Source organism: Talpa occidentalis, unplaced genomic scaffold (genome assembly GCF_014898055.3).
Source record: "Talpa occidentalis isolate TD23 unplaced genomic scaffold, MPIMG_talOcc4v2.1 talOcc4.15, whole genome shotgun sequence".
In the NCBI taxonomy this organism is placed as follows: domain Eukaryota; kingdom Metazoa; phylum Chordata; class Mammalia; order Eulipotyphla; family Talpidae; genus Talpa; species Talpa occidentalis.
In genome coordinates, this window is record NW_023601543.1 from 79,116,345 (window position 1) to 79,141,804 (window position 25,460).

Consider the following 25,460-nt stretch of genomic DNA (forward strand, 5'->3'; position numbering starts at 1 on the left):
AAATACTAGGAAATCTGGTCTGTTGTTGCCAGACGTGGTCCCTCTTCCCTCTCCTCCGAAACACCTCACCCCTCCCTCAGTGGCTTCTGGAAGCACAGTAGGTTCCCGGCTTGAGAAAAGGTCACATGGTACTGGATGGTTCAAGAAGCCCCATGGGGGACTGCCGGGACCCCACAAATCATGCTCTGTGGGCTGTAGTTCCTCAGCGCCAAGGCAGACACCATGGCTGTCTCCTCCACGCTGGTGTGCCTGCACCTGGCACGCTGTCTCAGCCAGAATGGGCAGCAAAAGAAAAATATTTGTTGAATGAGGGAAAACAACATATGATGTTTGACTCTAAAGCCAGAGTCCTGTTTCCCCAAAGCGGGCTGGAAATTGGTATTTAACGTGATCCCTTGTTCACTTCTGGAAGGAGCAGTCGGGGAAGTCAGCACAGCTCAAAGTCTTCATTTTGTAAGGTGTGTCCACTTGTCACTACCCTGCCATCTTGGAAGCTCAGTTTACAGGTTTGGAAGTATTTCCTCTGGAAAGATCTAGAGAAATAGGTGAACATTATCTGTGATGCATTTGGTAGAGAATTTGGGGAGTGCCCAGCCCACTTGTAGCGTTCATACGAGGATCTTCCTGTGGCCCTTGACGAGTCACAACAGACCTTTCTTTTGCACGGAACTTGTCAAGAACAGACCAGTGCTTGGCCCGCTGTGCAGGGTGCGCCGTGTTAGGGCCCCCGAGTTTGCTGATTGCTCACCCACCATGGCAGCGATCTTCTCCTTTATCTGTCAGAATTGTGGGCAGCTGTCAGCCTTGCCACACTTCCTCCTGGGTGTGTAATGAAGCACATGTGTGCGCCCTGGGTTGTGTAGAGTAGATTCAAGATAAGGGAGCCAGAGCGCTCATTTCTGGAGGGTTCTCATCCTGCATTTTAGGGAAGTGGCGCTGACCTGTTGTCCTGCAATGCACGATGTTTTTCTTTTTTCTTTTCGCTATGCTTTATCTTCAGCCTCAGCCAGTCCCTGGTGTTTGGTTTGAGGATTCTTTTCTTCCTCTTTAGGGAGTAATTGCTTAGCAAATGCCCTCTTGTCAAACACATGAAGTCTCTAACATCATCAAATGGTAGCAGAAATGCCTCTCTCATTTGGCTTAATATTTTAACTGCTGCTAATGGTTAAGAGATTGCCTCGTGATGGCAGGTCCCCTTGGAAGCCAGTTGGTCCACTTGACAGCGCTGCCGGCTGTCTGCTTCTGTCAGCGTGTGAGCACTCATCTGGGGATCAGTCCACTTAGCACAGACACTGCAATCTTTCCGTGCTCTGGAGAATTATAGGCGCCATATGCTGCTTCCCAGGTAACCAAGACTCGCTAAAAATAGAGCTTCAACGGCCCCACTGTTCTGGCATTGGAAATCATTGGAAATCACGGGGTTTTATTTTTAGGCCAGCCTTTGTTAACTCTAGCTACCTTCAAGTCTGGGTAACGGGAGTCACTGTGCAAGACCTTGTCCATTGGACACTGTTAGAATTGGAACCCTCATGCCCCGACTGGTTGGCAGGAGAGTCCACATCTACTGAAATACGGAGTGCTGACCACCATGAGCACCCCCTTCCTCAGCCACCCTGTAGTCCGGAGGATTCTGTTTTGCCAGGCCTTTAGGGCTCTCGCCACAAGAAAAATAAATGGAAAAGAGGGAATTCTGCCTGTGAGTTTATGGCACTGGTCAAACAAATAAATAGAATGGGGGCAGGGCATATGCCAGCTTTGAGGCCACTGGACAACACTGCGAGTCCGACCTGCGTGCTGTGGGGTCGGGGTGGTTGGAAATGGAAATTGCCTTCACCATACTTGGTTTCAAGTTGATGCATTTCATGACAGGTAAGAACAGGCTTGACTTCCATTGCTCATTTCATAAGTAATCATCTCATTTTACTATCCCCATTCTTGCCCACCTTCGGTTACAGAAATAACTCTGAGTGGGTTTTCTTTTTAAAGATCTGTGTCAAGCAGATACCTCATAGAAATGGCACAGGCGAAGTGTTCTATTTAGAATTGCCCTGTGACACAAAACCACGTGTGTTTTCTGTCCCCAGGCGCTGGTTTCTTTGGAAGAGGTAAGGCCGCCATGGCCTGTGGCCTGGAGCCAGGCCTTCATGGGAGGCAACTTGAATGCACTGTGGACTTTGCATAGATCCTTTTACCTAAGTAAGAATCATTTATTCATTAAGATGGAAACAAGCTCCCAGGGCACTTGCTAGCCACGAATCTCTGTTTTCTGTTGCTACCCTAACAGATTAGCACAAAATTAGTGGCTTCAAACAACACAGATTTGTTATGTGACTATCCTGCATGTCAGAAGTCAGATGCGGGCTTCCCTGGGCTAAAATCAACATGGAGACAGGGCTGTGTTCCTTTTTGGAAACTTGAGGGAAAATCCCATTTCCTTCCATTTTCAGCATCTAGAAACTGCCCATAGTCCTTGGCTCTGGACCCTTCCTCCATCTTCTAAGCCCACTGTAGTGGGTCTTTCACCTCACATCACTCTGACCTCTTAGACTGCGAGGGCTCCTGGGTTTACATTAGGTCCACCTGGATAATCCAGGCCACACTTCAGCTGACTAGCAACTTGATTAGCAACTGTAATTCTGTCTACAACTTTCATTTCCCTTTGCCAAGGATTCACAGATTCCTGGCACTGGGATGTGGGCATCTTCTGGGTGGGGTGGGGGCACCATTCTGCCTATCATGGCAGAGACATGTTTTTTCTTGATCTCTGCACCAGGTAGGGCCAAGGGGATAGTCGTTTTGGTGGCAGTCTGGGGGGAAGACAGCTTCCATCTTTGCAGAGTTTGAGGAAGTTGAAAAGGAGGTTCCTCTCTGGCCAGTGGGTGGTAAAGTTTGTCAGGTACCTTGTTTCTTGTTGGTGTTTCCTGGGTTTTTGATGATCCCAGCTGGGATTCTTACCCAGGGCTCCCCTCCCAGGGCTGCTGGGGCTTGGGGTGGCGTTAAAGGAGGGCAGGGGTCTGAATGGCTGTAACAGCTGGACTGGCCAGCAAGAGAGGAACGAGGAAGCAGGGGGATGAGGCAGGAAATGGCAGATGAGGCTGTCTCTTGGGAGAAAGAAAATAGATGATGGGGTGGATTACATCTGGCCCCCAAGAAAATGTGAGGCTGGACTTTTTGTCATGTGCTTTGTGATTGATCCCGCCGTTGAGTCAGTTTAGAGGCTTTGGGCTAAGTTGGTGCATTTAGTCATGTTTGGGTGCTCTGGGCGCTCCAGCCACCATAAGCCCCGTGGGTTGGTGTGGACACTGGATGTCCCGGGGAGGCTTGTCACCGTCAGAAAGGCTCTCTCTGCAGAGAATAGCAGCCCGTCTGGTGTCCTTGTCCTGACAGGCTTCCATTCAGGGGGAGGGACATGAAGACCCGGCCTGGCACCTGCTCTCAGAACCTTAATGTGTTAAAGGCCTCCATGGTGGCACAGGCCGTTGAGCGCAGCACCGTGAAGCTGTCTGCAGTCGCTGCAGTGCCGGTTCGATCCCCGCTGGCTGTGGAACAACTCACATGGCATGGCAGACCTCACCTGTTTTGCCCGCTGCTCCCCTCGGCAGTGTATTTCAGTCAATCTGCTTGTTCTGCTCCCCGCTCTGTCTCTGGTGAATCCTCTCATCCTCCCGCACATCTGGCCTGTACCCTGGTTCTTGTATAAATAAATCTTAAAAAAAGAACCTTAATGTGTTCTTGGGAACCCTAAGAAATAATCTGTTGTGAACTGGCCTAACTCACTTGACCTGTGGAAAATTGCCATGTTCTTTATGGAAGCAGTTGATAGGAACCTTGTGCATCCTTTCTCAGTCTCACAGCCAAGAGGTAAGTTTCAGGGAAAGAAGTCTCGGTCCCCCCACTCATTCCGACACTTGGTAGCCAACAGGCAGGAAGAGAGCCCTCAGTCAGCCCTTTAAACTCAGCAAAGTGTGAAGTCTCTGGCTAATCCCTTTGTGGGGAGAGTCAGTCAAGGCACCTGAGATGGTGTTCCAGGGGCAAGATTCAGCTAACCTGTGGGGGGAGGGATGGGGGTGTCCTTTAATGCACAGACCCTGGGCTCTCTGAGGGAGTGACTTCTGGTTTTTTTAGAGTCTTTTAAGCAGTTCTTGCAAGTGCTGAGATGCTGGCACCATGTTTTCACCCAGTTCAGAGGGCAGAAGCCATAGCTAATGAGCCAACTCTAGTGCCGATGGACATGGTCAGTCTTTCAGTTGCCGACACCCATCCCTGGAGCGTTCATGTCTGATTTGGGTAAATTCACTTGTGAACTGACTGCCTTCAAGGTTAAGATGAACCAGTATAGGGCCTCCCCGGTGGCGCAGCGGTTGAGCGCTGGGTTGCGAAGCTGCCCGCGGCCTCTGCGGCACCGGTTCGATCCCCGGCTGCTCCCCAGCCACCGGAGGAGGATCCCACATGGTGCGCAGACCTCTCCTGCCGCCCGCTGCTCCCCTCAGCAGTGTACTTCAGTCCTTCTGCCTGCTCTGCTCCCTGCTCTGGCTCTGGTGAATTCTCTCACCCTCCCGCGCTTCTGACTGTACCCAGTGCATGTATAAAACAAAAACAAACAAACAAATATAATAAATAAATAAATAAATAAAAACATGCCTCTATAAAAAAAATTAAAAAAAAAAGATGAACCAGTATACATCTGTATATGACACTTTTTTGGGAAGGGGTGGATTCATGTAAGTTTTTAAAAAAAATTTAGTTTTTCCTGTAGACTTAAGGAAAATATGCAGAAACAGTATAGTGTTTCTAGAAACCCCTCACTCAGCTTCCCCTAATGTTAACATCTTACATCATCACAGTACTGTTATCAGGCTAGCAAATGAACAGTGGTGTAATACTGTTTAGAAAAGATCTTATTTAAGTTCATCAGTTTTCCCACAGATACATATTTTCTTGTTTTTAAGATCCTTTCTAGAATCCTGTGTTGCATTTCTTCATTAGTTCGCCTTAGTCTCCTGTAATCTGTGACATTTCTCAGTCTTTCCTTGTCTTTCATGACCTTGACACTTTTTAAACAGTATTAGTCACTTATTTTGTGGACTGTCCACTAGATTGGGTTTTCTCATGATTTGACTGAGGTCATATATTTTTTATAGTGGTAAAATATATGAAACACAAGATTTACCATTTTTTAAAAGATTTACTTATTTTTATACAAGAACTGGGGTACAGGCCAGAGGCATGGGAGGGTGAGAGGATTCACCAGAGACAGAGCGGGGAGCAGAACAGGCAGATGAACCGAAATACACTGCTGAAGAGAGCAGCGGGTGCAACAGGAAAGGTCTGCCGCGCCAAGGATTTACCATTTTAAGTATTTTTTTAGTGTGCAATTCAGTGGCATAAAGTACATTCATGATGTGTAACTATTACTACTCTCTGTTTCCAGAACTTTGTCGTCCCCAACAGAAACTCTATTTATCAGACAGTTACTCTCCGCTTCTCATCCCCAGTCCCTGACAACCTCTGTTCTTTCTGTCTCTGTGCTTTTGCCTCCTATAAGCAGAATCCTAAAGCATTTTTTAACTGGCTTCTTTCACTTAACAAAGTGTCCTCGAAGTTCGCCCATGCTGGAACATGTGTCAGAGCTTCATTCCTTCTTTAAGGTTGAGTAACACTCCATTTTATAGCTAGACGGCATTTTGTTTGACCACTCGTCTCCCGATGGCCGCTTGGATGCTTTCCACCTTTTGGCTCTCGTGAGTAACGCTGCTGTGAACATAGATCTATAAATAATTGGGTCACATTTTCAAAAGGAATGTGGAGACGCTTGAGAAGATACATTTTGGAGTTGGCAGGGAAAATGTACTAATCTGTTTTTCCCATCCCTAACTAAAGTGTCCCCAGAAGAGAGGGGAATTGGGGTGAGATGGGGCAGGGCCATGGCAGAAGGTTTCAGAGATGGCGCCAGAGGCTGAGGATCTGGGAGAAGAGAGATCCCAAGCTGCCATACTTGCCGAAGGCACCACCTTTGGCCGTGGGCCTAGAAGGTGCAAAGCAGGACCGCTGGACAGAGTGGAAGGCCAAGGGGAAGGGATAGTGGAGGACAGGTGAGGGCCGTGGTCCTGGGTAATAAGGGTAGTTCATTCCTCGTTGCCCGGAGCTATGAAAGAGGGAGTAGGAGCTGGCTGGGTTGATCTCTTCCTGCTGTGCTTCAAATGTTTGTGACCAGCTTTCCAAGTAAGGAATATGCTTCATATTTTCACCTGGTGCACACATTCATCTTAAGTTGTGATTGAAATACTTCACAGAAAAGTTTACTTTTACTATATGAGAACATATTCTGATACTTTCTATTCAACTGTGTTCTGTTAGGGAAAAATAGTATATATTGACCTGGTTTGCTCTCACAGCTTGAAAACATAGTGCTGTATGAAGCCCCCACATGTAAAGTGTCTTTCTGCCAGTTACTTTTTTTTTTTAAAAGATTTATTTATTTTTATACAAGAGCTGGGGTACAGGCCAGAGACACAGGAGGGTGAGAGGATTCACCAGAGACAAAGTGGGGAACAGAACAGGCAGACGACTGAAAACGCTGCTGAGGGGTGCAGGGGAGGTCTGCTGTGCCATGTGGGAATCTCCAAAGCTGGCCAGGAATGGAACCTGCGCCACAGAGGCTGCAGACAGCTTCACAGCGCTGTGCTCAACCCGCTGTGCCACCAGAGAGGCCCTACTTTTTCTATGTCCTCTTCCCCCCATGAATGATGTAAACCATATTATTGGTCATGCTGCCCTTTTTGATTTGGCTGCCAGGGAACTCAGAGCCAAATTGCTTACCAAGTGGCAGGTCTCTATATGGTGGGCATAGACCATCGACATCGATGCCTTTCCCTAGCTCATGCATTTTAGCTGTATTTTCCCTGATGCTAACTATATTTTTGTTTTCCTGTATGAATTCTTGGGAGCTGCCACACCTCTGTGGAGTGTGGTGGAGCGTGGTGATACAAGATATAAGACGTTGTTGTGAACATTTGATCTCAACTGAGAAAAGCTGTGGAGTAAAGTCTGCATATTCAAAAATGCTTATCTATACCTTGTATTCATGGCAATATTCCAGATAATGGCTATGAGTAAATAAAAATATATAACACCTGGTTCCTTCTTTTAAAGAACTTAAACCTGCCTTCGGGGTGCCAAGATATACCTGTTAAGAAATAATAGGAGGGCCTCCCCGGTGGCGCAGCGGTTGAGCGCTGGGCTGCAAGGCTGCCCGCAGCCTCTGCAGTGCCAGTTCGATCCCCGGCCGCAGGTGAGGGTCCTACATGGCGCGACAGACCTCTCCTGCTACGCCCGCTGCTCCCCTCAGCTGTGTGTTTCGTTGGTCTGCTCTGCTCCCCGCTCTGGCTCTGGTGAATTCTCTCACCCTCCCGCGCTTCTGACTGTACCCAGTGCTTGTATAAATAAATCTTAAAAAAAAAGATTTATTAAAAAAAAAACAGGAGGGCCTCCCCGGTGGTGCAGCGATTGAGCGCTGGGTTGCGAAGCTGCCTGCAGCCTCTGCAGCGCCGGTTCGATCCCCGGCTGCTCCCCGGCCACCAGAGGAGGGTCCCACATGGCGCGCAGACCTCTCCTGCCGCCCGCTGCTCCCCTCAGCAGTGTGCTTCGGTCCTTCTGCCTGCTCTGCTCCCCGCTCTGACTCTGGTGAATTCTCTCACCCTCCTGCGCTTCTGATTGTACCCAGTGCTTGTATAAATAAATAAATCTTTAAAAAAAAAAAACAGGAGATAAAATAACAATCTAAGACGGGTTGGCAAGCGGTGGCCTATATATCTGGCCTGCTGATTTCTTTTGTAAATAAAGTTTTATTGGAACACAGCTATGCACATTTGTTTCTGTGTTGGCCATGCTGCTTTCTTGCCTTAATGACAGAGTTGAGTAATGGCAACAGACCATGTAGTCCACAAAGCCTAAAAGATTTATACATAGCCCTGTAAAAAAAAGCTGGCACTGAACTCATTCTAGACTTTTTTCTCAAACTCCTCAGATTCCCTTCTCACTCCTGACCCTCACCAACAGATGACCCTGATTCCCCTGGGAGAGGAGGTGCCAGCTCCCTGTGTGCCCTCATGTTTCTGTCTTTACATTGGCGTGGGAACACATAGCCCCTTTGGCCTCTTTTTATCTAGTTTCAGAGAAAGAAGTAGCTTTCCTTCCCTTTTACCCTTTCTTGACTTCTTTTCTGTGATGGGCCCCTGAGCTGCTATTCCTGTTGTCCAGCCCAGTGCCCCTACCCCCAGTTTCCACAGATCCATACTGGACCAGGGAGCTATTCTGTCTGAGACAATGTCAGCTAAGGATGGAAAAGATGGGAGGCTGATTTGGCCGGGTATGTTTGAGCATGTGACTTGTGTGCAGCTCGCTATCTTCACATTTTTATCTGTGCAGCCACAGTGTCCAGAGCTTACAACTTAGACATTCTTCATTGATTGAAAAGATAGGAGTAGGAACACGGGCGAGAAGACATGCTTTGCATCCAGACTGGCTAGTGACTGGCGCACCAGCTCCTTGCCCTTGTACCAGTGATGTGATATCTCTGGGAACCAGCATCTTTGTCAATGAATTGTGTGCCAGTCAATGAATTGTGTGCTGCTGCGTGACAGATTGCCCCGAGGCTGGCATTTTACTAGACTCACTGATTTTGTGGGTCAAGAATTTGAACAGGGCGTGGTGGGGAGGATGGCTTGACTGAACTCCCCTGGGGCCTCAGCTGGGAGGACTAGGAGCCTGGAGGTGACCCAACAATGGAGGCAGGGGGCTGGGATCATCGGAAGCTCTGTCACTCACATGGGGGGGTGTGGCTGGGATGGTCAGCAACTTTGTGACCCATTGGAGTGCTTGGTGTGGGCCCCTCGGGATGACTTGGCTTCTACGCAGTGTGGCAGTCTCTGGGGTTTGCCAGCAGGTGAGTGGGAAACTGCAGATAGTCAGTGCGGATACGTTCTGAGTAATGTGTTGTTAGGTGATTTTGCAGTGGGAAATATCAGAGAGTGTAATGTGATGGATGACATTAGATGTGACAGTCTACCACACACCTGGGCCACATGGTGCAGCCTGTTGCCGCCGCCGTCGGAAATGTGGTCTGGTGCTGACCCAAACATTAAGCAACATGTCACTGTACCAGCCGTTGGCCGCCCAGCCTGAGAAGTCACGCGGCGTCACTTCCCTGGACTCCCCCAGCCAAAGTACTCAGAAGCCCACCCCAGATTCAAAGGCCCAGAGAGGGAGATCAGATTTCCCCTGTTGATGGCTGGGGTCATATTCTGGCTGAACAGGCCGCTGCAGTTAGCTTGGAAAATAGAATCTGCCAGAGTGGTTGTTACAGTTAAATGATGTGGTGAGATAACGGCTCCTGGCACCTAGAAACTAAGGGTGTATTTCCAGCCTGCAGAGATCTGTGTTCTTCCTTCCGTACGCCAGACGCTAAGCCAGCACTGGGTCTGCAGGGCGAGCCCCGCAGATGGGCTCTCTCCCCCTGTAGCTTTCACTCTAGCGGGGGGTTGAGGGAGTCAGGCAGCAATCCAAGGTGGTTAGACCTATAACAAGGCCTCAAGATTCCATTTCCCTTCACAGAGAGAGACTGGTTGAGTGTCTGGATTTGTTTATTTCATTTGAAGTGAGGATGAAGTGAATTTCCCTCGATGACCAGCAGTGGAGGGCAGGCTACCCTGGGTTTGCCTGCACTGCGTGCTGCTCCCCTTCAGGGCTGCCTGCTTCTGCAGACTTGTAGTCTGGCAACCTTGGAAGGTGCCTCGGAAATCCTCAGCTCCGGGTCTGCAAACTCCCCCGGCTCTGTTGTTCAATGCAGACTTATGTTCCTCCCTCCTAAGAAGAGGTGTAGGGCAGTGGGGGAGGTGTAGAGTCATTGGGGGAACCATCATCAACTTAGATATCACCCCTCCATCTGATGTGAATCAGGTGGGGTGGGGGAAAGGCAGGAGGAGGCTGCACAGGTGCTTCTGACATCTGGGTGAGGAACCCATGTTGGTAGATCGGCACTTCCCAAACGACCACGACGACGACGACCGACGACGACGACGACGACGACGACGACGACGACCGACCCACCGAGCGATGACCGACCGACCGACGACCAACGACGACGACTATGCATGTCAGACGACGACCGACGACGACCGACCGACCGACCGACCGACGACCGACCGACGACCGATCGACTGACGACCAACAGCGACGACGACGACGAACGACGACGACTGATGACGACGGCGACGACGGCGACTATGCGTGTCAGTCCCCAGGGGATCCTGTTCCACTGCAGCTTCTGATCCAGTGGCTCTGGGTGCGGCCAGGCCTGCTGCTGAGGAGTGCAGTATAGGAGGTACCAGCGAGGGCCACCAGGCTGCTGTGGAGGCTTGGTCAGCCAGAGGAGGTGGTCAGCTCTCAGAGGATAGGGTGCTGACAGCCATACAGGTGATCTGCCACATGTGTGCCATGTTTCAGCACAAATTTCCTAAAGGGAAGCCTTTGTTAAGAACAAACCATCATCATGATGCCACTTTTACATCTAAATAACCAAAACCACAGCCTTCCTTATACAAAGCACATCTCAGGAACCCCCAAATCAGGATGTAAATTTGTACAGACACTATGGAAAACAGCATGGAGCTTTCTAAACAAAAAGTTAAAAATAGAACTATCACGTGAGCCAGCAGCCCTACTTCTGGGTATATATCCAAAGGAAGTGACATCAGTATCGCAAAGAGATCGCTGCTTCCCCCTGTTCACTGCAGCCTTATTCACAGTAACCAAAACTTGGGAACAACTTATGTGCCCATCAGTGGATGAATGGATAAAGAAAATGTGGTTTGTGTACGTAGTGAATATTATTCAGCCATAAAAAGAAGAATCCTACACTCGAGGGCTTTAGGCTAAGCGATGCAATCCAGAGAGAGACAAACATGTACACCATTTTGTGGAATCTAAACAGGCCAAACTCATAGAAACAGTGTAGCATGGCTGCCAGGTGCTGGGGGTGGGGAGATGGAGAAGATGGTGGGGAAAGGGCATCATCTTGCAGTTAGAAGAGGAGTGGTTCTGGGGAAGTAATGTCCAGCGTAGGGACTCTGGTCAGCTGTACTGTGCTGTCACTTGAAAGTTGCTAAGAGTAAATCTTAAATGTTACCATCTCCACTACCACAATGAAAACTGTAGTTCTGTGAGGTGGGGCTGTCTCAACCAATCCTAGTGTGGTAATCATATGGTGATACATGTGTATCAAATCATTAGGTTGGATGTGTTAATTATATCTCACTGAAGCTTGGAAAAAAGGATTTAAAGCATGGCAGATAAAAATAAAGTTACACCCTCACTCCTCAAAACACACACACACACAAATCCAAGTGCAGACCATTTAGAGAGGTGGCCTTGAAGCTTTGTTCCAAGGTCCCTGGTCGTAGACCCAAGTAGTGGAGAACACATTTTTTATTGTGCTTGTTGCTTATTGTGTTTTGTAAGTAGCTACAATGTATTTCAACAAAGGAGTCAGTATTGTACAACCTCCAAAATCAACAGAGTCCGAGTGCTGATAACACAATTTTGAGGAATATTTAATTATGAGGAATATTTCACAATTATTCGTAGAGAATAAGTTATAACACTATAAAAGAAAATATTTTTCCATGAGTTTTTTTATTTAAAAATGTTTGTAGATACCTAGTGCCCTTTATAAATTTAGGTATTAAAACGACACACACACCCCAAACACTTTCTGTATTTGTTGCCTCAATGTCTCCCCCGCCCCATCTCCCTCCCTGTTCAGGTGCTGCTGAGGATTACAGGTTAGTTGTATCATTTGTGAAACCACTCATTACGCAGCTGCAGTTATGCCAGCGCTGAGATTGTTCTCTTCATTTCTTAGGTTCAGTGTAGAACACTGTTCTACTTGCACATTTAGAACATTTAAACAGTTCAGAAGAGTTTCTTTCAGCATATATTTCTAAAAGATAAAGACTCTATTCAAAGCCAAAGTCATATCATTTTTCTGTCTACAACTAACATTATTTCCTTACCAGCTGACATCCAGTTAAAATATTCAATTATTACACGCAGTTAACCTATTGAAAAAAAGCATTTGTTTGGCTCACGATTGCTAGGCCTGCACTTTGTAATTGTTTGATTGTTTCTGAGTCTCTTTTAAGCTAGGTTCCCCCACCTCACTTCTTTTTCCTTTGCAGTATTTTTGGGGGGCAGCTAAAGAAACTAAGTCACTTCCTTATAGAGTTTCCTACAGTCTGGGTTTTGTTGATTGCACCTTAGGGTGCCGTTTGACATGCCTGGGCTCCCTTGTAAAGTGGCAGTAAATTCAGAGGTGACTCAGGTTCAGTTGACAAGACTGCTTTGTGAAGGTGGCCTGCACTGTGCGGCAAGGTCTTGGAAGCCTGGGTATCTCTCTCTTAAAAAAAATTTTTTTTTTAATTTTTGCATAGAAGAACTAGGGTATAGGCCAGAGGTGTGGGGGGTAAGAGGATTCACCAGAGACAGAGTGGGGAGCAGCTTGGGCAGATTTACTGAAATACACTGCTGAGGGGAGCAGGACAGACAGGAAAGGTCTGCTGCGCCATGTGTGGATTAGCTACCTGGCCGGGGATTGAACTCAGGCCTTAGCATTGATAGCTCTGAGACTTAACCCCTAGGCCACCAGGGATGCCATGGGTGTCTTCTCTTTTAAAAGTGTTAGCAACTCTTAGTGATCATCGCCCAGGTGCTTGGTTACATTAGAGCTTGCTAAAAGTTGATTGTCTAATTTGCTCATTTCATTTCATTGATTACCCAGAATAATACTGTAAGGAGAAATGGCTTTGTGTGACTGTTTGATTTTCCTGAATTCATTTAGGAATGGCAAGACCATGATTCTTCCCCTTAATTTACCAGTTTTCAGAACAGTAAGTTGGTTCCCTAGTATCTTCCAAAAGTGACCATTGATTTTTAAAAAAAACTATCACTGGGAAACACGAATCCCATAGTATGTATTGATTTGCAATATCACACCTATTGGATGTGTTTCAATCTAGTGCAATCTAGTATTCTTACTGCTGCATAGTGTCCCATTCATGGTCCCTGGGAGTTTTTTTCTCCTCTTCTGACTTCTTTTGACACCACTTTACTAGTCTCTGATGGTTTCTTTGCTTTGACAAGATAGTTAATGTTTTTGACAAAATGTTTGTACGGCGGGATGTTTCAGACTTATCACCTTTCCTGCTGCAGACCAGGAATCAGCCATTTCTCCAAAGCGACCTGGCTTTTTTGTGTGTGTATGTGAAAAATGGTATTTATTCTGAAAAGAAAATGGTACAGTTATTTCTAAAAACAAATGTTGCTGTTCTCAGATCATCCTAGAAGCTTTTTGGTGTGGGGCTATTTATCATTTTGGTTTTATTTATTTTTATTAACCTCATGTTTTAGTTTTGGACAGGTCTAAAAAAATTCAAGCCCCAGTCCAGTTTATTTAGGCAGTTATTATTGTTATTGTCTTGCCATTCCTAACAATTATTATTGTTAATAACAATGATTATTGTTCAATTTGTGCAGCCTTAAATTACAACTTTCAGAGGCAAAAAAAAAATGTTGAATTTTAACATCGCTTCTGTTTTGTGTTGCTGTGTAGCTAAATCCTAAGTGGTTTTCTAATTCTGTGACAAAGTATTTATAATGGAATAGATTAAGAAAACATTCTTGAAGTAGATACTTGACTGGCAACTTCTAGTTGAAATTGTTGTTCAATTAAAAAAAAAATCAACCAAAAAAGACTTGTAAACATCGGTGATGCTAGATCAGTCACTCTACAAATCACACGTGAAACTTGCTGTGGAATGCACTGTCCCTAAGAGCCTACGTGTTATGGTGTTGCAGCTGCTCTAGGTGTCTCCCCAGATGGATGTTGGGGAGGTCAAAGTAGATATGCTTATGGTACTTTCAGAGTCCAGAAGGCTGTTCTAGATGGCTTAGAAGAGCCCTTATTTTGCTGTTATCTTGCAATCTCAGCCCTGTGCATTTGTCTCAGATCCCTTCTTCTTGGAGTCTCAACTTCTCATCAAAATACCCTTGCAAGTTCCTCCCCCGCTCAGCAACAAACATTTCTTGAGTGCCTCATGGGGCCAAGCACTCCACTCGGCCCTTGAGGGCGGAAGATGTATTGGGCAATATGACTTTGCTTGCGAGAGGCCAGCAGCAGACTGCAGTCTCCCACATCGCTCCTATCACCCCCCACTTTAGCAGGGTTGTTAGACCTGCAGAAATGAAGCCCAATGAGGCCCCCTAATTCTGCGGGGGAAGGCAGTGAAGGGTTGCCCGGCTCCCTGTGCTCTCTGTGTCTTTCCCTCCCGCCAGGCGGTGCTTGCGTCTCTTGTTAACAGAGGGCCCTGCGTGACTCAGCCCTCACCCCCCACCCCCGCTGTGCAGGCTGACAACATTTTTCGGTGGAATTGTTCTCCACTTCCCTCCTTTGACCTGGTTCCCCACTCTTCTCGACATTCTTGGCTCTGACAGTTGCTTCAGCTTGGCTACACCGAATCAATGCAAAGGCTTTCGCTGCCTTCAGTCATAGTCTCTCTAGCTCCCCGGCCAGGTCTCCGGCCCCCACCCCCACCCTCCCCGTGGGCCGCTGGAGACTCTCTGCAGTCCTTACAAAGTGTGTGCGCTGCAGGGCTCTAGGGAGTTATTTTGAATAAAGAAGTTTCATCTTTTCGATACCTTATCTGTAATCAAATGTGTTTCAGTCGCAGTCGCCCATGCAGTGTCTGTTGAATGAAATTGGCTTATGAAATGAGAGGATGTTGAGGGGAAAGCACTGTTTTCTAATTATTTTAAGGAGTCTCAAATCAAATCAATAGACAGTATAAGTGGACATTGGACTGTTTCTTTTTTTTTTTTTTTTAAAGATTTATTTATTTATTTATACAAGCACTGGGTACAGTCAGAAGCGCGGGAGGGTGAGAGAATTCACCAGAGCCAGAGCAGGGAGCAGAGCAGGCAGAAGGACCCAAGTACACTGCTGAGGGGAGCAGTGGGCGGCAGGAGAGGTCTGCGCGCCATGTGGGACCCTCCTCTGGTGGCCGGGGAGCAGCCGGGGATCGAACCGGTGCTGCAGAGGCTGCGGGCAGCTTCGCAACCCAGCGCTCAACCGCTGCGCCACCGGGGAGGCCCTGGACTGTTTCTTCTTCTGGGATGAAACCTTTTCAGTCTTCTCACTAAGAAAAATAGGGGACCGCCTTCTAATCAGGCACCTATATTTGGGGTTTCTTGGGGTCTGAGAACCAGGCTGTCATCATAAAATCCGGAAAACAATGCCATCTCTACGTACCCTCAAGTCTTTTTTTTTTTTAATATAAAAATGGTCAAATATTTCTACAAAGCAAGAGTCACGTGCTTTCCCTCTTCTACCCAAGAAAAGGTTATGTTTTCTTTCCGTGGCTACACTAGCTTGACTTGTCTGACTTTATTACTTTGGTTTCCAAAGATGTCATTTATTTCCCTCTGTGATTGTTGTATAGAACCATTCTCTGTACAGATTTATCCAGCTACAGTCAATCGTCTTTTTTCTTTGCTAGTTCTTTCTCTGCAAAATCATCTGCACACTTCTCTGTGTTTTCTTTTTCATTTAAAAGTCTTTTTCTGGCCAAGTTATTCTTACCCAGTCTGTCGAATGCACATTCTTAAAAGAGCTGCGTGTCTTAGGGCTGCAGGGTTAATTTTAGCCAGGAAGTGCTTAATAACTCCTTGTTCCTGTGCTCCTTGGGCAAGGTGCTGGCGAGGCAGAGGCGGCCTGGGAGGGACGCTAGGCTTCCAGGCTTTGTGAAGCGCTTCTTCACTGAGGGAAACAGGCAGCTCGGTTCTGTGTCCTGTTCAGATCTTTGATCGGTGGCCCCTGTGCCTTCAGGCACCGTGGTCTGGGCGGAGGTGGGAGTACAGTGGAGACAGATCACAGTTGCGCTTGAGAGGCTTGGACCCGTGGGTCATATTTGCTTTGTGACTAACTGGTCATGCTGACCTTGATCTTTATTTAAAAAAAATATTTATGCATACAAGAGCTGGGGTATAGCCAGAGGTGCGGGGGGTGGGGGGTGGGGTGGGGGGTGTGAGAGGATTCACCACAGACAGAGTGGGGAACAGAACAGGCAGAGTGACTGAAATACACTGCTGGGGGGAGCAGCGGGCGAGACAGGAGAGGTCTGCTGCGCCATGTGGGTCACCCCACAGGCCGACCGGGGAATTGAACTTGTGCCGCAGTGGCTGGGGATATCCCGAAAGCCCCGTCTTTAGCCTCTGCGCCACCGGGGAGGCCCGCCCACCTTTAACTTTCAAGTAGGACAACAGGGCTCATCTTTGCAGCTGCTTGAATCATTAGGGCTGGTTTGGGGATAATGCATTTTTAGGAAACACACTTGATCACCAGCGTTTATTGAGTACCCACTACGTGCCAGACACCAGGACGGGGGGGGGGGGGAGAGATGCTCCTGCCCTTTAAGGGCTCCCGTGTAGGAGGCAGACAGTGAACCCCTCCTAGCACAGCATCACCCAGGCCTGTGAGACTATGGCTGTTGTTCGTGGACTAGTTTCGGGATACAGAAGTTTACAGGCATCATCCCTCAGCCATGCAACAGCCCTCTGGGTAGATCAGCTCCCAATTTTAGAGAACAAGCAAGGCACTGGCCCCCTGTCACATAGCAAGTAGATGTCTAAGCTGGAATTCACTTGCAGGCCTGCCAGGCTTCGAAGCATGGATCCGTTCTCCTTCCCCTCATGCCCACTCTGAAGATGCTTAGATGCAGCAGGAGTGCAGAGATGGGCCGGGAGGCCCTGGTCCCTGTGCTCTCCTGAAAAGCAGTGAGTGACAAGAGCGTCCACAGTGTTGCCGGAGGGGTCAGTGGTGAGCTCCTTTCCTCTCTCACAGCTGGGCTTGTTCTTTCTCTTCTGTCTTTTCCCCCTTCCCTGCTGATGCCCAGTTCTGGCCACTACTGACATTATTTAATCCTGAAGGAAGCCGTCTCGGCCAAGTTTACTGCCTCCTGTCCAAGGGGAGACTTCAGGCCCGGTAGTTCTTGGCTCATCGGGGTCTATGTTCTGAGCCTTCCTACCTAGGGGAGGCTGATTTTCAGTTTTTAACAGATTCCAGCATCAGGAGTGACCCCCTGGTTGGCTTGCTGCTCTTTAGTCTCATGCTTGTAAAGACATGGAAAGAAAATATGGTGGCCTGTCAAGCACAGCCTTGTTGGATTTGGAGAACCCTGACCTGGGAAGCTCAGTTTCCCAAACCCTCAGTGCTGACATGCTGGGAAAGCATGGCCTGGTGAGAACCGGCCCTTGTGCAGCCCAAGTTAGGAGGAGTCTGGGTTTTGTGATGTCGATGCATGCATGTATCTGCTAGGGTTCTCTGGTTGCATGCAACAGAAACCGACTCTCTCTGACCAAGGTAGGGGAGAGAACTTCCTGAAGGCTGTGGGCTGGTTTACTGGGTAGAAGGAGAAGCCGGAGGATCAGGGTGAGGAAAGATGGCAACCAAGCAGTGCCAGGGATCTCTTCCTCTATGGGGGCCCTGCTGGGGAATCTGTTCCAGCCATTTGCAGTTGTTGGCAGTTGTCTCTGCGAGACGCAATTGGGTCCTGTGTTGGCAGAGGGCAGGGCAAGTTGATGGGCAGGCCTGTCAGACTGCGTCTCATGGGAGAGGAGTTGTTTCCCCGTGACCTCCCCTCCCGGAATGCACCCTCGGCTCTCCCTGGGACACAGTGGCTTATGAATATTCACAGTCATAACTTCTGAGATGATTTGTTTGAAAGCTATGTTGAGAGATACAATTCCGCCAATTTGAAGTGCTCAGTTCAATGATTTTAATACATTTATAGCGAATGACTTTAGTAAATTTACTGTGAAACTCACTACAATTTATTTTAGAACATTTCCATTGCCCCCAATATATCTCATCCTTCTGCAGTCACTTCCCGCTCTCACTTCCAGCCCTCGGCAACCACTGATCTCCTTTCTGTCTTCTGAGATTTGGACAAAGGTTTTTTAAATTCAAACCCAAATTTTTTGAAGCGAGGCAAGTTCTCTTGGTTAGCTCATTCTTTTAAAATTTGTATTGAAGTAACATTTTATCCTATCATTATAGATGAGCATGGGTTCTTGCTTGTTGCTAACTGGCGTGGGAACACGTAGTGGTTTCTGGGTATTCTGGATATGATGCTATATGTGAAGGAAAAAATAACACCAGCCCAGTGGCATGGAAGTCAGTAGCTCATGGGTCTGTTTCCTCTTCTCTTCACAGTAGAGCGCCCCTTCCTTGCCTGGACTGTCACTTGGGAGAGCTTGGTCCTGCTCTTGACATGCCTCAGTCATGGAACCTTGCAGGCCTTGGTTCCTTCAGACCCATAAAATTAAAGAAAGGATTTCATAAGATAACTGATGTTCTTTCTATCCCTAATAGATCTGTGATCGTGACCTTTTTTGGTGAAATATTTTTTGTCGAAAAATTACTTCTTGAATTTTTCTACTCCCTTCTTTGAGAGAACTAGAACAAAGCATTAACTTTAAAAATTTATTCTTTGAAATGCACAAAATGAAGTAAGCATAAAATCTATTTGTGACATAGCTCCTTCTGACGTTCTTCAAGCTTAGAACTGCACCGAGTCACTTGTGACATCTTCTAAGTCCTCACCTAATGTCATCTTGGAAACTATGACCTTAAGTGAAATGACGAATAGCAAAGCTACATCCTTGAATAACTCTATTTCCCTCAATGTCATCTGGGATTATTTTTTCCTCATTGATGCTATAGCAAACTGATAATGTAAAGATATTATTTGAGGACCCCCTGTGTATGTATATATAAATGAAGGAAATTAATTTGGAACATTTATTTTCCATCATTTCTGCTTTTTCCAAATATTTATCAAGGCTCATATGATGCTCGGCCAGGAAGGTAACTCCTGGAAAGGACCAGGGCCTTTCCCAGATGGAGCTTACTGTCTGGGGTGAGCGCTAGAAGCTTGCAGCGCAGTGAGCGCAGGGAGGGAGGAAGTTCAGCACAGGCTGGGAGGGGCCTGGCCACAGAGGGGAGCCTCCATTTGCTACGGGCAGAACTTCCTTTGAGAAGCTGCCTGGCAGCTGTTTTAACCATCCACCATAAAAAACCACCCATTTCATCTTTTGGGGGAGGAGACATTCCAGCAAGTTTGAAGGCAGTGATAGGGGAGGTTGAAGCCATTTGCAACTGGAACCAGATCTCTTATCTCCTCTGGCTTTATCTTTTTGTTGCAGGGTTAACTGTAGCTTCAGCGCCTGCAGCAACAGTAGTGTAGCAAATCGTGGAGGCTGGCTTTTGGCACAGCAGGCAGCCGGAGGGTGCTATTTTTCTGACAGGGAGATGTTCTAAAGTTTCGTAATTTATTGTGTCTTTAAATATGGGATTTTGTTTACTGTTGCTCTAATTACACCTCTGATATTTTATTTAGCTTAATGCTTTAATTTTGTGCTCATGCCCAGAGATAGTTTCCCAAAGGATACCATTTAAGAACCTTAGGTAGTGTTTTATCCATGCTGCAGCTACCTATGTCAGGGGGAAAGGATGTCCTGAGCTAATCCCATGCAGGCTTTGTGGACCCCACCCCTACCCCAGACCAAAGCCATCAAGACATCGGGAAAGACAAATCCAGTCACCACCAAAGGGAAGGTGGCTGGGACCTGAGGGTGGAGTTAAGCAGCCAGGTTGGGTATAAAAACCAAACACGTGGGCCTTGGGCTGGCTGGCTCGCTGTCACTCGCCTCCTGGCTTCACGGCTCCTGGCTGGCGGCCAGCTCTCAGAGAGCCATTTGGGGTTCCAGATCGGCGGATCGGGTAGGACGCATTTAAAACTTTGTCTCCCACTTTTCTTCCTGAGCTGTACATTTCCTCATTTCCCCTTCCCTTGTAAATAAACCTTTTATTAACCTCTCGCGTGTGCCTGCAGTAGAGCATGGAGAAGTCCTTTTAAGTGCGTGGGTGAGGACCCACAGTCAGGCACCCCGTTTTGTATTGGGGCTGCCCTATAACACCTACAGCATCCGGAAGGCAAGGGAATGGGTCTTGGGGGTGCTGATGTGCTCATGGGCTCTTGTGAATGTTTTGACTGTGTGTACAATGTGGGGTCTTGATCTCCTGTCTGCCAAGTATTATCCTAAACCTTCTCTGTCCAATAGAAATATACTACTAGCCACATAGGCGAGTTTAAACGTTGCATTAATAAAACATCACATTAATAAATTGAAGAGAAATATGTGAAATTAATTTGAATAATTATTCAACCCAGTGTATCTAAAATACCCTCATTTCAATATACAATCAATGTAAACATTGGTGAGCTGTTTAACTTTTTTCCTAAGAAGTCTTTGCAAATTCCTAGGTATTTTACAGCGTGTCTCACTTTGGTCCAAACCACACTTCCAGGAATCGATAGCCACATGTTGCTGGTGACGGGACAATTGGCGCAAATGTTCTAAGCCTTCCAAGGTTTACACAGGACACAGGGAAGAATCTTCACAGGGAAGAGGAGAGACATAATCTCCTGATCTATGAGCACCTTTCAAAGCCATGTATAGGTTTCCTCCTCTTAGAAAAACCCGATATGTAAAAATTCTTCTTGACAGGAAAGGTAAAACAGGAAGTGATTATTCATGTTACAAAAGAACTAACCACAAGTTCCTTTAAATAGCAAACTCCCTTAGTGCGCTGAAGAGTCTGAGTCAATTTGCTAAAATATGATTGATACTTGGCATTTTAGCAGCCTCTCTGTTGGGCAGAGAGCTCTCTGCCATTATCAAATGCAAGCTGAGCTTTACTGAGCACCTACTACATGTCATGGATGCTCAGAGGGGTCACAGGGAAAGTAAGGGTGTTCCTGAGCCAGCAGGCATCTAGAGGCGCGAGGGGAGGACGAGACTGATGTGCAGCTGCCACAGCGAGGGACTGTCTCAGGCCAGGAGCAGTGAGGCCTGGAGGCTGGAGGAACCTGGAAGGTGGCACTGGGCCACCAGCGCCCAGCTGGGGCTAGAAGGCAGGCAGGGGCCATGGGATTACTTACATGTGTGTGAGATTAAAGAAAGGGTAAATCAGCAAAGACCTGCTCAGTGGGATATCGGGAAGACTTGACCAGGATGCAGTTAGGTTTTATCTCTGAGTCCCCAACGCCTAACCCCAGCCTTACCCAGTTAAAATGTGTCATCATAACGAATGAGATTGAAGCAAAACCAGGAAGAACTTCCCTCTAGTGTGAGACAGCAGGCAAGCTACTCTTCACTTCTTAGTGATCGTCTTCTCGGAGCGGTTCCTTTGTTCTCTTCCAGCTTTGCCCTGGTCAGCCGCAGGTGCAAAATGGAGAAAGTGAGATTTACTATTTTAGGGAGGAAGAAACAAGGTTGTGTTCTGGAGGTTAATTCTATACTGAGTCCCCCATACAGGGTTTCTGTTTAGTGTTGCCATGTATCTTTCACCCCCTTCCTGGTCTCCCGCCCTCTCCCCAGCCATGGTCCACTTTCTGTTTTCCCGCCCAGCTTCACTTGGCACAATTTCCTGTTCCCGCTGGAAAACCTGTGTATTTTCATCTGCAAGTGCACATGGAATCAGCCTCGCTCAGTGTTTTGATCCTTTTCTTGTTTAAAAAAATACCTAATACTAGACAATAATTGAGTATATCTACATATATTTATTTATAGATCATGTGTCTTTTTTAAAAATATTTATTTATTTTTATACAAGAACTGGGGTACAGGCCAGAGGTGTGGGAGGGTGAGAGGATTCACCAGAGACAGAGCGGGAAACAGAACAGGCAGACGGACCAAATAACACTGCTGAGGGGAGCAGCGGGCGAGGCAGGAGAGGTCTGCTGTGCCATGTGGGTAGCTCCCTGGCCGGCCGGGAATCGAACCCGTGCTGCAGAGGCTGCGGACAGCTTCCCAGCGCTGCGCTCAACCTGCTGCACCACCGAGGAGGCCCAGATCCTATGTCTTTATTACGGTATTAGTTGATTGAGAAAACTCCAAAGAAGTCTCTAAACATTTATTATTGTTTACTGTGTAGTCTTGCTGATCCCAATCTTTCCATCCTATAATTAGGTAATTTATAAACATATCAAAGGTGGAGGAAGACCCATATTATAAATTGTCTTGATAATTTGGAGTTTTTGATTATTACCTGTAAGATTGGATTGGCTCGTCCATCTGTTTGCGTCCCAGTGTGCTTGGGAAAGAGCTTCCCGCCAGGAGCGGGTGTGGCGGTCATTTCTGCCATTTTCTTGTTTCTTGACCCCATATTGAGTACCGTCTACAGCCTGATTTTCTTTACACAAACCTTTTTGAACCTCTCATCTATTTTGTGAGGGTGATTTTAGTTAAAAGGGGTAACAGCCCTGGGCCTCCTCTGGTGGCGCAGTGGTTGAGCGCTGGGCTGCAAAGCTGCCCGCAGCCTCTACAGCACAGGTTCGAATCCCGGCCGCAGGCGAGGGTCCCACATGGCGCGCAGACCTCTCCTGCCGCCCGCTGCTCCCCTCAGCAGTGTATTTCGTCACTCTGCCTGTTCTGTTCCCCGTTCTGGCTCTGGTGAATCCTCTCACCCTCCCTCGCTTCTGACTGTACCCAGTGCTTATATAAATAAATAAATAAATCTTAAAACAAAACAAAACAAAAAACAATAAAAAGGGGTAACAGCCCTAATGAGCCTTTACCAGGAGGGCTCACAGATCTCCGGGGCACCCTGTGGAGCAGGAAGCTGGTGCTGGTAGCCGCTAGGGTGAGGAGCACTGCTTCCCTCGGGCTGCCACTGGCCCTCGGAGCACCCGGCCGCCCGGCCTAGAGGCGAGGTGAAGGGGCCAGTGTCATTCTGCAAATGTGGTATTACAGAAGTTGACTTTTTCTCTTTTAAAAATGAAAATACAGTGAATAGGTGTTTAATCCACACCCCCACCCCCATCACTTCAGCTAACCCCTGAGGTGAGAGGATCCTGCTTCAGGTTCTTTAATTGGGAAGTTGGGCATCCTCATATTATGAGGATTAAATGAGATAATGCAGGAAAAGTGTCCAGCACATAAGCAGTAGTTACTGTAATCTCAGCTCTTATTGCAAAGCTTTGCGAGATCCATGTCCAGGTAATTGGAAGAAAGCTGTTTTCTAATTGACCTGGTTCTCATTGTTACGATGCTTCATAATAACTACTGCGTGATACAAGAAAACTGAAGTGTTTCTGTCTTCATCTTGTCAGGAACCAGGAGAAATCTGCAGAAGGTTGCCTTGTTTATGCTCTTATCTTCCACCTTCCTGTTGAGAAGTGATGAGAATGGTTCACAACTCAACTTCATCCTAGGCAGATTTATGACAGCAGAGTCAGCCAGCTAATTTTGGAATGAAAGAATGATCTAGGAAAGAAAATTCTGCTTTGAGTTCCTTATGAATTATCCAGAGTAGCTGACATTATGAGCGGATGGGTCTGGATGGATAGGGTCTTCTGGTCTGGAAGCACTTTGGGAGTTTATCTGTAATTGGACAAAAAGGCAAAGCCCATTTGATAGCGGGCCCATTCACCTGTCAACCTGTGTTTTTCCTTCTGGCAAAACAATCCCAATTTACTGAATTAAAGAAAATCATTTGTGCTTTTTTTCGGTCTCCTATTTAAGAAAGCTTTGCCAAACTCAAAATCACTAAGATTTTTTCCCTATGCTTTTTTATAAAGGTTTTTCCTCTTACATATATGCCTGTGATCCATTTTGAGTTCCATTTTGCATATGCCTCCTTATAGAGCTCATTTAACAGTTCCCTTTCCACTGTTTTACCATCATTTCCAAGTTGCTAATTCACCACTTGAGTAATTTTTACCACCCTTATATTCATTCATCTGCCATCCATGCGTTCATTGTACTAAACTGCAAGTAAAAACGGAAAAGGGCAAGAAATTGACTGGTCGAGGCGAACGTCTGGTGCGGGCAGCATCTGGACGTCGGGGCGCTGCTCCTCTGGACGGTCAGCAGTCTCGGGATCGGCTGCTTCTGCTAGTTTGTATCAGCCCTTTGTCAACAGGAGGGCGGTCTGCCTCATCCGTTGCCCCCACCTCGTACCAAGTGTAAAAGCTTGCCATGGACCCCGTAAACGGCTGCAAATGGTCCTGCTGCCTAAGAAGCCATCTGTTGAGAGGGCAGCTGTGCCTGCAAACACAAGCAGCCGGAGACGTGGCGTGGCCAGCAGGGCCCTCTGTGGCAGCTGCCTTCACAGCCGTTGCTGCTGAGAGATGGCCATGGTTTTTGTAGGGTGCCGTTATTATCGCCCACATTTTGTACAACCGAGGCCCGAGGACGTTAGCATCACACAGGTGGTCTTGGCGTGGCAAGGGATGGGGCACCCGAGAGCCAACGCCGTGTGTGTTATCTGCCGTGTCTGTTCTTGGGGAAGCGGAGCCAGATTCTCCCTGGGCGGGGAGGAGCCCACGCTATCCTTCTGTCGCTGTGTGGCTTCCCCTCCGAAGCCCCTGCTGTGGGAGGCCTGTCGGTCCCTGTGCCGTGCCTGACCGCTGACCGGCGTTCATGGTTTCTGTGCTGCCGGCCTCAGCCCAGATGGGGCTGCCGGGCGTGGCGCTGTTATGTTAGTGTTGGTGGAGGGGAAACCCCTCTCATGTGACTTCACGGACCTTCCAGAGCTGCCCCGCAGGGAACTTCTCCAACATCTGACCTGAAGGGCTCCTTTTCGTGGACCTTGACGGGATTGTACTGAGTGAAATAAGCCAGAGGAAGAAGACAAACCCGGGTTCATTTCACTCGTTGGTGGACTATAAAGGAAAAAAGAGCAATCAAACAAACCAAAGTGAACCAAAAAGAAACCCTTAGACTCTGACAACAGAATGGTGGTTACCAGAGGGAGAGGAGGGCAGAAGGAAGAGCTTGTGGTGGAGGGTGACTGGCCAGCGGGGGGTAGACGTGGGGGGAGATACACAGTGGCTGAGGTGAGAAACTACCCCCGAAACCTCCATGGTGTGGTAAACTAATGCTACCTGGATACAAAGAAAAGCCAATGAAGTGTTCTCCTTTTCGTCTCTGTTCTTTCCAGTGGAGGCCATAGTGGAGTTTGACTACCAGGCCCAGCACGACGATGAGCTGACGATCAGCGTGGGTGAGATCATCACCAACATCAGGAAGGAAGATGGAGGCTGGTGGGAGGGACAGATCAATGGCAGGAGAGGTTTGTTCCCTGACAACTTTGTAAGAGTGAGTACAAAGCGAAACCCTTTTCCTGTCTCCTGTGTGTTCGACTCACCAAAGTGTGCGGGCCCTTGAGGAGGAGTTTCCTGGGGCTCTCTGAAGGGATGAGTTGGCAGCTTGACCCATGGTGTGCTCTCAAGATCATGGAGGGCTTTGCCTGTCTGGGGGATACCTGTTTTCAAATTGCTTTC

General features: G+C 47.6%; 1 protein-coding gene across 3 annotated transcripts in view; it reads left to right on the forward strand.

Moving 5' to 3' along the window:
• The window catches only part of SH3KBP1 (SH3 domain containing kinase binding protein 1), a 316,536-nt gene that overhangs the window by 26,709 nt on the left and 264,367 nt on the right, over positions 1–25,460 (forward strand). For 2 of the 3 annotated variants that reach the window (XM_037512632.2, XM_037512636.2), the window contains exon 2: positions 25,118–25,275. In XM_037512632.2, the coding sequence (XP_037368529.1) occupies positions 25,118–25,275 (158 nt within the window). Of the gene's footprint in view, positions 1–25,117; positions 25,276–25,460 lie in introns of those variants that run through there. The other variant, XM_054695818.1, reaches the window with a different exon arrangement.